This window comes from Orbicella franksi, chromosome 14 (genome assembly GCF_964199315.1).
Source record: "Orbicella franksi chromosome 14, jaOrbFran1.1, whole genome shotgun sequence".
In the NCBI taxonomy this organism is placed as follows: domain Eukaryota; kingdom Metazoa; phylum Cnidaria; class Anthozoa; order Scleractinia; family Merulinidae; genus Orbicella; species Orbicella franksi.
In genome coordinates, this window is record NC_138158.1 from 17,926,081 (window position 1) to 17,941,457 (window position 15,377).

The 15,377-nt window shown below is 38.2% G+C and overlaps 2 protein-coding genes across 3 annotated transcripts in view; both read right to left on the minus strand.

Moving 5' to 3' along the window:
- The window catches only part of LOC145467481 (glycine receptor subunit alpha-3-like), a 7,000-nt gene extending 6,582 nt beyond the window's left edge, over positions 1-418 (minus strand). The window contains exon 1 of the mRNA XM_081451041.1: positions 351-418. Within this exon, the coding sequence (XP_081307167.1) occupies positions 351-418 (68 nt within the window). The remainder of the gene's footprint in view (positions 1-350) is intronic.
- A 7,030-nt stretch (positions 419-7,448) lies between these two features.
- On the minus strand, positions 7,449-15,145 carry LOC145467448 (uncharacterized). 2 transcript variants are annotated; one of them, XM_081451002.1, is made up of 6 exons: positions 15,034-15,145; positions 11,952-11,979; positions 11,212-11,355; positions 10,279-10,356; positions 9,027-9,263; positions 7,449-8,750 (listed from the first exon to the last, which is right to left on the minus strand). In XM_081451002.1, exons 1-6 carry the CDS (start codon positions 15,034-15,036, stop codon positions 8,692-8,694), a joined length of 549 nt encoding a protein of 182 aa, XP_081307128.1. In that variant the 5' UTR covers positions 15,037-15,145; the 3' UTR covers positions 7,449-8,691. The 2 variants fall into 2 exon arrangements, with proteins under 2 accessions (XP_081307128.1, XP_081307127.1); XM_081451001.1 differs by having other exon boundaries at positions 8,677-9,263.
- Between the last annotated feature and the right edge of the window lie 232 nt (positions 15,146-15,377).

Here is a 15,377-nt window from a genome sequence, read left to right on the forward strand (position 1 = left end):
TGTGGCCAAATTCCTTGGGATTGAAAAAGTATTTTCAATGTACTAGATAAGTTGCAAGCGCGGTGGCCTTATTATAGCGCGTTGGACTATCGAACGTTCTGTCTCAACTTTCCCATTTTCCAATCTTCTCCATCCTTAACCATCCTTGTTTCTTTATGGTTTATTATTCATTGTGACAGCATAATCAAAATGAAACTACAGTGAAAGAATTGAAATTACTTGCAGAAACAAACGCTCTAAATAAAATTTGTCTTTTTATCGCAATAAGGTTTCTTATTTTATAATGTCCTGATAATGTACTGTTGAATATTGATATTATCAAAAGGAAGTTAGATGTTGACCATACTTACCAACTGCCAAAGTCTACCATACAAAGCAGCAACATTAAGCATCTTCTTGCAAAGCGACCGGTATTCATTCTATGGAATCAGAAATCGGTGCATTTAATTAGACAAGAAACAAGAGTTAGTGCCAGAAATTGAAAAACGAAAAACTCGGAAGATACTCATCCCAAGATACAACACAGAGTTCCCGGTTAACACCAGAAAATTCCAAATTTCGATATCCACTCGGTCACTTGGTAATCTTAAAATGAATATACATCTCTTCTTCCTCTACTACTCTGAAAATTACTTCATTGCAATAGGCGATTTCCGAATTACCTTTAGCTTCTTTCTCAAAGCTAGTTTTGGTGCCCATCCTTTCATATGAAAATGAGATTTCATTCACATGCAAATTAAACTCATTTTCATATGAATGGTTGTGCACCAGGCCTCGCTTTGATAAAGAGGCTTAGGGCAACTCGGAAATGGGCTATTGTAATCAAGTGACTAACATTTTATCTCAGAACAGCCTTTCTCTTTTTTGAGTGTGTCTCGTATTTACCTACGTACACGCATCAGGTAAATACGGCTATTACGTCAGCGGGACCGTGTGGGGTGTGATAAATTTGATTACCAAGCCAGCAATGACGTCAACAGTTGATGTAAAATAAACCATTGAGAGCTGGAAGTAAAAGTATCTGGCTGGTGATAAGCGGGCAAACCTCCTTAAAGCATGAGACGGTTGGGCTTTACCTCTTAATCTGATTGGCTAATAATATATTTGTTTTGACTTATTACTGCATGTGTTACCAGCAGTGTAACGTCCTACAGTAACAGAGCCAGCTACTGAATTTGAAATAGCAAATCAGGTAACTCGAGCCAAACTGAGGTCACAAAGAAGCCGATGTCTCACAATTTGGATGTGTACGAACTGTTACAGATCTTGACTTTCAGAAAAATTTTCTCAAGAAAAATCATTGCATATTGTTTACTTAAATATCATCCTACGCAATTGATTAAGAAAACCCCAGGCTATCGCAGAAATCACCCCACTGTAAATGTAGATAGGAACACAACTACAGCTATTAGAAACTGAGATTTATGAAGTCTTGTATAGAAAAAAATAACCTATCCATAGGCCGTCGTCTCGGCTACGTTTGACCCAGAAAAGGTTGGTCGATAAGATTTTTCTAAGCTTGAAAATACATTGAAAATACTAGACATCGCGCACAAGCGCGGTCGATATGGAAAATACAGACCGCCCTCGTTGAGCCAATCGCATTTACGCGATCTTTACTTCAGATCCTCAACGCGCAGAGCAGAAAAATGGTAATTTAATTCATGGGTTAAGCATCAATATTTTACGCTAATTTTGAATTTCGGTCGCGAACCATCAGCTTTGAAACAATTACTCGAGAAAAACACTACCAACAAGGTAAAAATATGTAAAAAAAATTATCTGATGTGGCTGTATAAAATGTAATTCTGTTTTTCTTTGAATCAAATGTTTTGGCCTTAAATAGACATGCACAGTCTACGCCATAGATAATACCTGCCTGTTCAAATTTGGCCTCGTTATTTAGCAATCAAAGCGATTTTATCTTAATAACTGTTCCATAACGTTTATTTAGACTACTTTGCACAGTGGCGTCTTCCGCAATTTGATTGGGTAATTGAAAATACTGCTTCGTTAGTTGTGATAATAAAATATTTGGGAAGGGCTGTGTGGAATTTTTCTTAAATGCTGTGTCTCCAATTTGTCTACAGGAAGTTGAACTTCATCTACAACGGCTTTTATTCGGTCGAGAACAAGAGCAAAACATAGAAAACTTCCTGCTCGCTGAAAGTGACGTTTAGAAGATGTAATAAATTCCAAACTTTGCACTTCTATACTTTTAAACACCGGCTCTAATTTTATATCATGCATTATTTGTGGTCTTACGAAAAGCGATACAAAAACGATTTCGGCATGTATAAGCTCCAACACATGGCAAAATATATAATAGTTTCGCTAGCAAAATTTTAAACAACGATTCTACTGATATTTTTACCAAAGAAATTCGTTTCGCATGCTACAATTTACAATGTTAAGTAAACGAAATTTTTTGCGATTTTTTTCTGAAGATTACATTATATTATAATGTTACTACAACTAGCGAGCTTCGTAATGCTTAAAAATTTAACGCTAGATTATAAGTTTAAGGCATCTTTTTTTGCCTCGACTTCGTTCGTAAACAGAATTGTTAGTAGGTTCGACTTTACTTGATCGTATCGGTTGTAAATTCTGTATTTACAAAGCTTCAAATATCAAGAGACTTGTCTTACCTTTTGCTGTGCAATATCGGAGCTAACCACGCAACTTCCTTAGCAAAATAACTCTCTTAAATGATGCATCTCAATTTTAACTTATGATCATGGCTTTGTCGTCGGCTTTATCAGCGAAATCGCGGCTTATGGCTAAAATACCATCATAACTTCTATTCAGGGAATATGGCGTTCATTTCGAGCGAATACTAAATGAATACAGATAAAACGTAAACTATTAGGTTCATTTCGCATCAGTTAAATAATTTGACAAATAAATTAACAGGGAAGCAATGAAGAAAGGAGATAATCAAAATTTACATAAGTTCTTTAACCAAGGTTATTAAATATCCGCATTTCATAAGGACCTCTCCTTGATCCAGTTCAACGTAATAAAATATTTATCGTCTAAGGTTAGAAGGCCCTTAAGTGCTTGCCGCCAGAGGAAATAACTGCTTATTTTATAGTTATCTGTCACATCAGAAAAAATAAAACACATATCTTGTGTGACACAGCAAGTTGTGGGTTAGGTTTTGCCATAGGACCAACTCCTAAAATTAATATAATCCAATATTTTTAATTGGGTAAATTTTTGCACAAAAATATCCTAATAAATACCATGAAATAACTTTACACCTCTTAAGGTTACCGTATACCTTCAGGGGTGTCTCGCGTCCAAGCGATGTAGCGCGTCCGGTTTAAGCTGTAGATACCTAAGCCCCTATATCAAATTAAAGCTTATAGAGCTGGCTATCAAACTATACCAAAAATTTTGAAATAAAATAAATTGCCAATTTTTTCACGGCCACTAAATGCAAGCGTCCTAATCACCTTTTGGAAGCTACAAGTCAAAGCGAATTTTGTTTTTCGCCAATTTATATTTTTCCTCGGTTTCAGGACAAAAAGCGCTAAAAAAGCGTGTCTGCGTTTTTCCACATTCAATTGTAGTAAAAAGTTACAGAACATTTTCGAAATAGGATTTAAAAAATGTGAAGTGATCGTACAAAAATCGCTCTCGGAGAAAATATATTTCGAAATAAACAATTCGTAGACACGTTTTTGTTTTTTATATGTTAATCTAGCTACTGTCCAAATTTGAGGGCAAACAAACAAATTCAGTTTGAGTTGTAACTCTTTAAAGTGTCTGCTTCAAGCGAAAAATTTACTCGAGAAAACAGCGCTAAGAAAAATATCTTGCTTCGCAAACAAACTCCGCCCACAAACGCCTTCAGCTGGGTTCTCAGATCACTGAGCCAATCAGCGCTTGGAAAATTTACTACCATTAACTCGCGGTGAAATTTACGCGTGAATCTGCAAAAAAACCTTGCGTTTCGCAATGCGCTCAAGGCGGAGAGATAATTTTTCTGCAGCTGTGTTTTTCTTGAAGCTGGTTTGGCAAAATGGGGAAGACGAAAAAGGATACGAACGCTAGAGTAGTTGGGCGACGAGAACAAACAAAAGAAAGTGCGGCAGAGCAAATGTGCATGGATAATATTCCAGTGGATCTCGATGAGTTAGACGATTCATCGGTATCGAACTCAATGAAAGAGTCACCGTAAACATCGCTGTTATCGCTGTCGAGTTCCAAATTTTACACAACCTTTCTATTCCCTTGACTCGATCTTTTTGCCCGCTTCACACGTCCGTAGCTTCATCCGCTAGGCCAACTTTCGCTTCTTCACTCATTGATGTATTTTCATTCATTCTTCGCTTTTTCGAACTGGTAAACGGAGTTTTCCGTGGTCCATGTTTACTTATAACTTAACAGAATTACATCTAATACGAAAAATGCTTGGATTAACAATGCTGATTAACTGAGTAGCCAGCCAATTCGTGGTATCCATATCGGTAATATTCCGGCGAAAGTAGTCTCGGTTGATTGCATACACGTTATAGGGCTGTCAATCAAGAGGGAACTTTTACTTCCGGCCATAACGTAAAACATCCATTTCTCCGCCAATATTAGGTTTTTTTCAATTTTGTTTTCAGAAATTAGAGATTACTCTTCGACCATTAGTTTGAACCAAAAATCCAGATTTGAAGAAAATTGCCGATCTGAAGGTATACTGTAACCTTAAGCCGTATTGCCCGGTAAATAAGTTCAGAAAGTTGCACATATCGCCTTGCGTCGCATTTTTTCACTGAAACTTTCTATATGTATTTTTTTTTCAGGAAGTGCCTGTAGAACGTTTGGCAAATGCATGCGTTTTGCACCAACAAATCATGAAAAATGAGATTCCTCGTTAGTGGAATTCACACTAAGCGCAATGGGACGCTTAAATCTTTCTTGCACGGACAAAAAATTATTTGCCAACGGAGCGCTGTACAAAAATGTATTGTGCAATTAATATAAAGCGGTAGAAGTAGGCTTGTAGACTTATTCTCCATTAAATAATTATTCTATATACTTAAAGTCACCCAAATAAAATTTTTGCGTCTGATATCTAGTTCCTAAAAGGATATATGTTCATTTTCTTTTTGTCATTAAAAGGACTCGTCGGTTTGCTCACCTACACAGGTGCTGATGACATCAGCGAAAAATATCGTGGTTTTTAATTGTGGTCGTAGTGGTCACCGTACCGCGCTATTAAAGGTAACACGTTATATTTTGTAGCTTCTGCAAGGAAAAGTGACGTTTTGTATGTTATGGAGATAAACATAAAATCATTGACACTAACAGGGGTTTCTGGGAGAAGCCAAGGCTTCCGGGGGGGGGGGAACTCTACAAAGTTTTATACGGGAATGCTCCGCCTTGAGGTCCAACTCCTTACCCTTTTGTACATGTATACCATTTTGACAGGAAAGGTGCCCCTTTCATATATCTATAATTGAAAAAAAGGAACCCTTCTCTGGTGGAGCCTCCCCCCGGGCTGCGGCTTTACGATTGGTAAAATATACTTGGTTCTACTTCCGGATCGAGAGGCCTGGGTTTGAGATCTGGTTAGGGACATTGTGTTGTGTTTTTGGGCAAGACACTTTATTCTCATCGTGCCTTTCTCCACCTAGGTGTATAAATGGGTACTGGAGATTTTAATGCGGAGGAGTAACCCTGCGATGGACAAGCGTCCCATCCAGGCAGGGTAGGTAAAAGGTAATGTCTGCATACGAGCCAAGTGGCCCACCAGGCCGGAGCTTATCCCGGTTTCTGTAGCATGAAGCGACTAGGAGTATTTCTACTCCCCCCTGGATGGGATGCTAGTTCATCGCATCCCATCCAGGGATCGAGGAGTAGAAATACTCCTAGTCGCTTCATGCTACAGAAACTGGTATAAGCTCTAGCGGTTTGGACCACTTGGCCCGATGCAAACCTTTTCCAGCTATTTTTACAAATGCAGAAGAACATCATCTTACGCGAAATGCGTTTTGTGCGTTTTCCAACAATTGTTTGTTCTTCGCGCACTTCATTTCAAATGGCCACAAAAATACCAAAGTCGTCCCGTTAAAAAAAATGGATCTTCTCGGATAAAACAAGAAAAGTGATTACAATTACGCAGTCCGTGAAGTTACGGTAAATAAAATCTAATCGAATATGCGAACCACTACATCATAGCAAAGGTGGGGACCTGCCAAAGGGGATACATGCTCCCTTCATTCCTGAAAAGTTCTCATGTTTTTCTCTTGTTCCGCTTTAACAAATTCCATACTGTAAGAGATATCCCTCGTTCGCTCAAATTAATCCAAACAATATCTCATGTTCCCTTGAAATAAATCATTGTATTTCCCTTGTTCGCCAATTCTTGATAATCAAGCGATCATGTTTGAACCTCAGTAAGTACTCGATAAATATCAGACAAAATTGTCTAGAAATTCAGTTAGCCGACATTATTATGAAGTATGGTTGCAAGACCAAATAATTTCGCTCACACTACGATTGTTCGAAAGCCGATAAGGTTTATCTAGGATTAAAAGTCGTGTAAGGTCTTTATTTCTGTCATTTCATAGAGTCTAATCCACCGCTAGTATTAAGTTTTAAATTAATCTGACATTGTTCAAAGAAGCTGAGCAAATCTCAAAATTAATCCTCAACAATATTTAAGCTGCAGAACTGAATCCCAAAATGATACTTATCTCAGACGTAAGAAATTTTAGTAGTGCTTTTGGTATCGTTACCAATCAGAGTAAGATGAAACTAGAACAATGATAAACCCTTAAGGAACACTATTCGTTTAATGGCGTGTTCATGCTCGAGATAACTTAATTATAACGGGAGGATATCACATGGCAGGGGGTCGATTCTGGATTGATAACAGTCGTATTCCCGTCCACCACCCCCCGCGTTTCTGATGCATTAAAGAAGTTGCGTCACTGCTGGGACATTTTGAGAAATTTGGCCTGAATTTTGACCAAATATGGTTTGTAATCCGTGCCAATCTTCTCGAATCTTGGCGTCCTTGTTCCTTTAGATTATAATTACTGTTTCCTCTTTGAAGATTTTTACCTTATAGGTAATCATTGTATTTCATATATTTTTGTTTCGATTATTAGAGGAAAATCAGGAAAATTCCAAAGAATGCGGGACAATGCTTTGATTATGTTATATGGACTGTCGTAACTTTACAAGCGGGCAAGATGAACCAAATCCTGCCGTGTGGCTCAATCAAGATGACTGGATATTGGCCTAGTTCCTTTAATTTTAAGCGAGTTTGTGGACCTCGTCGACTTAGCCAATATCCAACCATATTGACCTTACGCTTGGTCAATAACTCAGCAGTATATAATTGTACCACGATGTTCACAAAACATCGTGATTGACAGAGATATAGATTCCTGAGGAGTGTAAACACAACAAACAGAACTTTATTTACAATATTTTAAGTTCGGGTGTGTTATTTCTGGTAATCTTCTTAAATCTGTTATTTTTTTTATAACAAAGGTAGAGAAATAGATTTATTGAGTACACCTAAAATGTAAGTTTACAAAAATGGTCTAACAAATTGAACATAGAAAAGTTTTAACAACGGTCTCTTCAGAGAGACCATACTCTATAATTAGCAAAAAGAGCGGTTGTCACTTTGTTTTGCATTACTACGCCATACGATTAGCCCCCAAAAACTCGCACCACTGTTTCATCAAATCTGATCGAAGTGAAACCAAAACCAATATTGACTCGCTCGCACGCGTTTTCCCGCGCTTTGCGTCAGCTACATGTAACTGTTTCATTGGTTCACAGGATTTTCTGTGTCCTCTGTGATGTCCAGAATGACTACTTTGGTTAATTGTAAACTACTCTAAGCCAAAGAAACCTCATGGTTAGTCCGCTCGACTCCGGATCGAGCAGTCCGGGTTCGAGCCCTGGCCGGGGACATTGTGCTGTCACTTTACTCTCACAGTAGCTCTTTCTACCCAGGTGTATAAATGGGTACCAGCGAATTTAATGCTGGGGGTAACCCAGCGATGTATTAGCATCCCATCCAGGGTGGAGCAAAAATACTCCTAGTCAATTCATGCTACAGAAACCGGGATAAGCTCCGGCCTGATGGGCCACTTGGCTGGCATGCAAGCTTTACCTATACCCAAGTCAAAAACCATATGCAAAATGATACCATCATTAAACATGACATGAATTTGAGAAAACGAGAGAATTTTAGAAAGGAACGGTCGCGGGCGAGTGTTTTATTTATAGTGTTAGCAAATAACTGAAGTATTTTATGAGAGTATAATGCCTGCTGCCTTTGCTGTTTAAAAGAGATAAAAGCTAAAAAACATGGTTTTCTTTGCCAACCCTCAAAACAAGTGAAATTACATCTTTTGCAATGTTTTCCTTGCTCACTATACCCTGTGAAGAGACACCATTTTAGCCAGTCCCAACTTCGTTCCCAGGTTCTCTTATCTTCCCGCTCTATCGCAGCGAGAGGAAGGGCGGGAGAATGAGAGTCCCTGGGAACGAGCCATGCCACGCCTGCGCGGAATCCAAATAGCATTTGTTAGGTTAATGATAGTAAGATACAAAGCAGCCTTAACTAGCAATCATGATCTATCAAATGCTGGAAGGACCCTGAATTCAACCTTAGTTATTTTAACGCTCAATAACATTTAGATGTTCTTTTCCTTCGATCAAGGCGCATCAGAGCATTTCCTCCGAGTCTTTCAAGATAAGCGGTGTAAGGAAGTTGGCTGCAAACTCTGCAAATAAGATTACAGGAGAGCTTCGTTACCGTTAGTCTGTGAAATGAAACAAAGCTACTGCAAAAGTTACACCTAAAAACTGACTTTTTTTCCGCTCAATACCCTAAAAGGCTGTGGACCCCTGTGGACCCTAAAAGATATTAAAACAGCGGCTTAAAGCCCATAAAAGTTATGACGAGCACCCCTGTTCTTTTCCAGCATATGGGAGTGCACCCCTGAGGGGGAGGGGGTCGACCATAGCTTCATCTATGGAAGGAGATAGGAGATAGTTACCTTCGATAGTGATTTTTTTATCATCCGTAAGATTCATCTTCGTCACGATTTCCTCAATCTCGCTGTTGGGTACATCATCCAAAAACTGCAAGGATCGCTTGATAGCTTTCCCTTCAATATAGCCTCGGTGCTCAGAATCGAATACTTTAAAATACATGGCGGCTTCATCGTCTTGCCGCAGACTTCTGTAATTCTCCATCACGTTGACGAACTCTTTAAAATCAACAGTGCCTTCATCTTCAAAAGTAAAAGGAAAAAATGCCTTAAGCTCATATAATTTTAAAATGAGTTTTGCTTAGTGATTTTTCTACATATCTGTTCGTGTTAGGCAGCGTCCACATGAGCCGGAGAAATTTCAAAACGCAGCTTTATTTCTACGGTTAGGCCTACCGTCCACACTAATCCGTCACGAAAACGGAGCTTTTCAATTTTCGCAAACGCTCTTCAAACCGGAGGAGTTTGAAAACGCTGGCTTTGCGAAAACGATGACGTTGGGACAATCATGATACTCAGCCTCTGCTCGAGCTTTCTTCAAATCCAAATCCAAAATGACCGGTAATTGTTGCGTTTTCAAATTCTCCGGCGTAGTGTGGAAGGAAAACATTTGATACGTTTTCAGAGTGAAACCTCGTCCGTTTTCGAATTTCTCCGGTGTAGTGTGGATGGGGCCTGAGATTTTATTATGATGTATATTGATTATTATGTACGTAACATTAACAGTGGGAGTGATCCCGCCTTCAGTAGGGTCCGTAGTATTTTTGTACTTTGTGTCCCCCCCCCCCCTCCCATACCTAAACAAATTTTACATGTGATTCTGTGGAAAAGGAGTCTTTGAACATTTTTGAGTTGTCCTTGAAAATTATTTTAAGTTCATTGAATAGTTCTTGAAAAAAACGGTGTGACGTCAGTATAAACTATGCACATATGGTAGCCGCGTTTATATTAGAACACAACCACTGCTTGCAAAATTATACGTCAAGATTTTATCAAATTAAATGTATAAAAAACGGATTAAACGTCACATGAGCTAAACAACTTCAATTTATGCGTCTGAAAGACTCATAAAAAAGTCTGCATTCACGGCCAGATGATTGGGCGAATGAACCAAAATGAAAATGACCGAATGAATGAACGAATGAACAAATGAGCGACCGAACGAACCACCGAAGGAACGAACAAACGAAGGAAGGAACGAACGAAAGAAAGAACAATGGATGCTGCTTATATAGCGCTAATCTTACTATCGTCTTACATATCGGAAAGTCGTTATTCTTCCATAATTCACCGGTTCCTGTTTCATTTTTTTTCTTCATTTTTATGTCTTCTAATTCTGCAAAAGAAAAGAACACACTTAACGGCATACAACTTTGGCGCATATGTACTATAATTACATGTAAGCACAATCGAAAGAGGGAACGTCAAAATCATGTTAGGGATATGAAGCCCTAGACTGAATTGTTAATGGCGAAATGATGAATATTTACGCCAGAAAAAATGAGGAAAATGAGGTTATACCCACCCACAAAATAGTTGACCTTCAGACGAGATACTATCGGCTTTAAAGCAATGGAATTTAATGGTCGTTGATTACTCAACATCAGAAAAGTGGGAAAAATAAATGTATTTATCATGGGTTACGTAACCTCTTTTTGGGTGTTATGCGACACTTTTGCGTCGGTATATATATTGCGTTGTCTTCATTTGTATTCATTCGAGTCATACGACCGCCTCTTTGCCCTCTAAATTAAATACCCATTGACTAAATTCGATTAGTATTTTCAAGTACTGGCTTTACATGTTTTGTAATTACATTATACTAGCTTATGTTCGGATTGTTGTAAACTTTATGCTATACACTACGTGTTATTGATCAGTTTTAGTTTTAGTGTTTGTTATTTTGCGCTTTCATTGTTTATTATTCTATGTAATTTTGATCGATAAGACATATATATAATAGAGAGGGTTATACACGGCTCGTGTTGACACACCCCACAAGTGGTTCCTTATTACATGATAAATGTTTTATATTCGGTTGAGCGGGGCAGCGAATTAGAATGTAATGAAAGGTATATACGACTACGCACGGGCTTTTTTTTTTTTTTTTGGTTTTACTTTTACGACCGAACTCTCTCTGCTCAGTCTTTCGCGACCTCTCCTTTAATATTATCATTCCGGCCTCTCTTACCTTCGTAGTCCAATCCATTGACGAGTTCCTGTACTTCCAGGGCAGTCGGATTCAATCCGAGCATGCGCATAGCGCATTTGAGTTCCTTTGTAGATAAGTGACCATTTTCGTTCAAGTCAAAGCATTTAAAAGCCTCAACATATTCTGAAGCGAAAGAAAAGATACAAACAATGTGTAGTTTGACTACCTCTTTGTCGCAATAGACTATTTTACAGTTGTCTGCTCAGTGACCTGGCCTTTGAATGGCAGCGAGGCTGGAAGTGACCTTGCTTTGCTAAAGACCTCGCTGCTTTTGTCGTGTAAAGATGACTAGTTCACATTTACATGAAAAACAGAAAAGTTTGTGTGGTTTGTACGAATACTTCCCAATAGCTTTCATTTGAATTGTCACTTATTGGGTTTTGTCTACGGACGTTAAAGTTAGAACCACCCTGTACAGCATAATTAACAGTACCACATGAAAGTACTGCTCAATAGCTTTCATTTGAATGGTCACACACTTGGGTTTCATCCACAGACTTAAAAGTTAACAACCACCTTGTACAGCATAATAAACTGAGTACCGCATGAAAGTAGTGCTTAATTTCAGTTCAAGACGATGGTTATATATTATGGTTTCATACACAGCATTGAAATTGGTGGAGAAGTTCCGCAAAACTAAGTCTTGCTGGCCAACTTTTCCTTTTCAATTTTCCATAAAATTTCGCCGTGCATTAAAACAATGCCACAATTTGACTTACCTTCGATTTCTTGCTGTGTTAGTTTTTCCTGTTAGCAAAAAAAAAAAAAAAAAAAAAAAAACAAGTCTTAAAGAGAAATTACAAGTTCCGTGCAATATATATAGATCTTAGTACTGTCTGTATTTCGTAGCTAGTTTGCTACTTGCTTGTGGTCAGCTGGAGAAAAAAGCACAAATCGTTACTCTTAAAGTCTATAAATATTATTTTATGTAATTTCTCTTTTTTCATCTCACTACCTTTTTTCACAGTCTTATGTCTTGATATCAGAGTTTCAGTCAGAGGTAATTTCAACAAAGTATAAGTTAAGTTCTTGTCATTTAGCCATCCAAATGTAACATGAAATGAAATATCACATAAACTGAATATGACGCTCTTCTGACGCTCTTCGGAACAGAGAGGAGGGAAAAAGGTGTAGCCGGACGAAAGAAGCTCTTTTGTGTTATCCAATCATTGCGTCGTCCACCAGAATTTGGACGCTCAACACAAGCCAATGAATGCCTTTGAGTCAGGCTTTTCTCCCTTCCTTCCTCTTCCCATATCTCTTCCTCCGCATACAGCCTTATTTTCTTAGCGCAAAGGGCGAGTGGGAGACGGGGGGTGAGCAAGAAAGCGCGAGCGGGAGCTGGTAGTGGGTAAGGAATGCGAGCGCGGGGAGCGATGGGAGAGAGAAAAGTAGAGATTTCCTCTCCTCACCATGATTCCTTGCGCCCCTCCTTACTAGCTTATTATACTTTTTACTATCGCGCGGGCGACTGGGAACGAGGAAATTCTTCCTCTATGTCCTCCCCTTGAGAACGTATACTCATACTCAAGCTAAATGTGATGTGTAAGCGATATTAAAGAGAAAATGTTGAAGTGTTGACCTCACCTACAATCAAAAGTAGTGTTTTCTACTTTAATCTTACTTAAATATGTATTTAAAGCCATCACGTTTAAGAGTTCTTATGACCCATTCGGACCCAGGAAGAAACAGCTATCTAGTTATAATGAAAATCGGCACAAATGATGAGACACAACATGACTTGGAGACCATCAGTGAGCAGACGAGACGTCGCGACCACTTCAGTTTGAAGTGACTGCATCGTTGACAAAAAAAGCTATCTAGACACCAAGATTAATTAACGACTACTGCATCTTAAGAAAAAAAGAAGTTAATAGTACGGAGACATCTGTGTAAATATTTGAATTGACATGCAGTAATTAATATACTTTGTTCTTTTGATAAACCGCGAGAAATGAAGATGGTTTTTAAGTACTGCATTCAACTTTCGATTATTTTGTGCTTGACTTCGCTTTGTAACTAAACGCAGTCTTCAATTTCGTTTGGTCCAGTTTCCAACAAGTTCAAGGAGTTTGCGCCGCGAACACTAACACTAAGACACTTCTCAGAATAAGGTCCCAGTTTGAAATGTTAAATTACTTCATTTCGCCGTCTTAACATTAACGATTCAAACATAAAAATCGTGACTTAAGCATCATTGTAAAGTAATCAAATTGCTCGTTCTCTGTACTACGTGAATAGTTTGTTATCTGGGTGTGCCTGGTTTGATCACGTGATACAGACCAACGTACCACGTGATGTAAATTTTTGCCACTACAGTGGAACCTCGATCTAACAAAGGACCAAGGGACTAGCAAAATATGTTTGCTATATATAGCGAGGTTTCCTTGTATCGGGGTTCTTTTCCATATACATTGTGTTACTATTACTGGGGCGAGGGATATCATTCGTTATGCCGTGGACTTCGTTGCATAGAGGTTCGTCAAATCTAGGTTCCGCTGTATTTCTGTTTCTAGGCCTCTGCGATGAAAGCGCGTTTATTTTAAACATTTCCATTTTCGTTTGAGACAAAAACATAAAAAACGTTTTTCCGTTCACACAATTTTCTTTTGTTTACACGCTTGTGCTTCGTACACGATATGACACTTGAGAAAAAGCTAACAAACTCGACTATTTCATTCCCGACCCATTTAACGACCTCTGTCTCTGTTTTCACCCGTCTAAATAAACAGGGTACAAATGCTCTCTCAAAATGTCGACTCAAAGTCTCGATTTTTTTAGGATTTGACACGGTCAGTTCTTTAGCTTGTAATCTACGGACAAGTGGCGAGAGCGCCTCAAAAAAGTAGTGTTTATGCCACATCGAGACAAAATCCTCGACTGTGAGTTGTGGATTAGTCTGTCTGTTATTTCTTTAAAAAAAAATGCGCATTAAGTGAACTTTTTTCCGTTGCAAGTAAAATTAGCCCGCGGAAATTACAAATCTCCCATAAACTGAGAACCATTTTTTAGGGGATCACAAGTAGAATAATTTTTTTACTTTCTTTTATCCTTTTGGTTGCAATGAGACCATTCAATAAAAACATAAGCCCGACATCATATTATAGGCTTCTGACAAAAATTGTTTTGATAAAATTTTGTTTGGTCTTTTCGTGATCAATTTTAAAGTATGATTTTCTCCTTACCATCTGTTGCGATGACAGTGCGGTTTTCCTTTGAAACAATAAATAGCATTATGTAAGACGGATCTCCGCGTTTAGGCAAGGATCACGAACTCTTGGTAATTGAAAAAAGCTTTTCGCTGTATTTGTTTTCTAGATAAAGTTATTTTCTTCCATCAGGTTTATACGGCAGTTATTATTCAGTCATGTACACAATGGGCACCATATACTGGAAGTTTTGGCACAAAACGTAAATGTAAAATTATTTTTTTGTCCCTGTTACGTGATTGATTTATAATAATTAAAATATAACTTGCTCTGAGTGTGACAGTAAAATCAAAAATTGTTACCTACTTGCAAAACATGAAAAAATTGTGAGCTAAAGAGACAATGTTATTTGCCTCTGCTATCGACAAAACAATGTTATGGCTTGCTGCCCGCCTTATAGCCTGCTTTGACAACCGATAAAATTTCTGATCTACCTGTGCTTTTGAACGTTTTTTGAAAATTGTGATTATTATATGAACTGGTTTACTACCAAAGCGTATTTTCATCAACAAGTGGTTAAACAACGGGGTATGTAAAAACTGATTATAGATTAGTGTAATTATTCAGTTGACGAGATGACGAGGTAGCTTACCATCTGTAAATGTTCCAGATATTATTCTTCCTTGCGCCGTTAGAAAATTGTTCTCTGTCTCCCAATTAAGAGAAAAAGCGATTCACAAACTCAATCATCTGAAAACAGAGCTGTTGAGCGAACGACGTTTTCAGTTAATTTGTTATACAAAGCATAATTTTTGTTTAGAATATCACATTTCAAAGGAGTGCTCACACCTGACACATTTTAAAATGCAACGCATTTTCTTAACCAATGAAAGTGATGCAAGATGGGCTCGAATGCCGGCTGTTTTAGAAAATTTCTAAACTGGTAAGGACAATTGAGTTAAATGAGATGCTTAATTGGACTGGCTTAAAGAAAAA

Bases quoted from the DNA above. Each gene is read 5' to 3' on its own strand.
- LOC145467448 (XM_081451001.1), bottom strand. The intron at 10,357-11,211 runs GTAAGAGAGGCC...TTTCTTTTGCAG, and splicing joins CAATGGATTGGACTACGAAG to AATTAGAAGACATAAAAATG. The intron at 9,264-10,278 runs GTAAGACGATAG...TTACTTTTGAAG, and splicing joins GAATAACGACTTTCCGATAT to ATGAAGGCACTGTTGATTTT.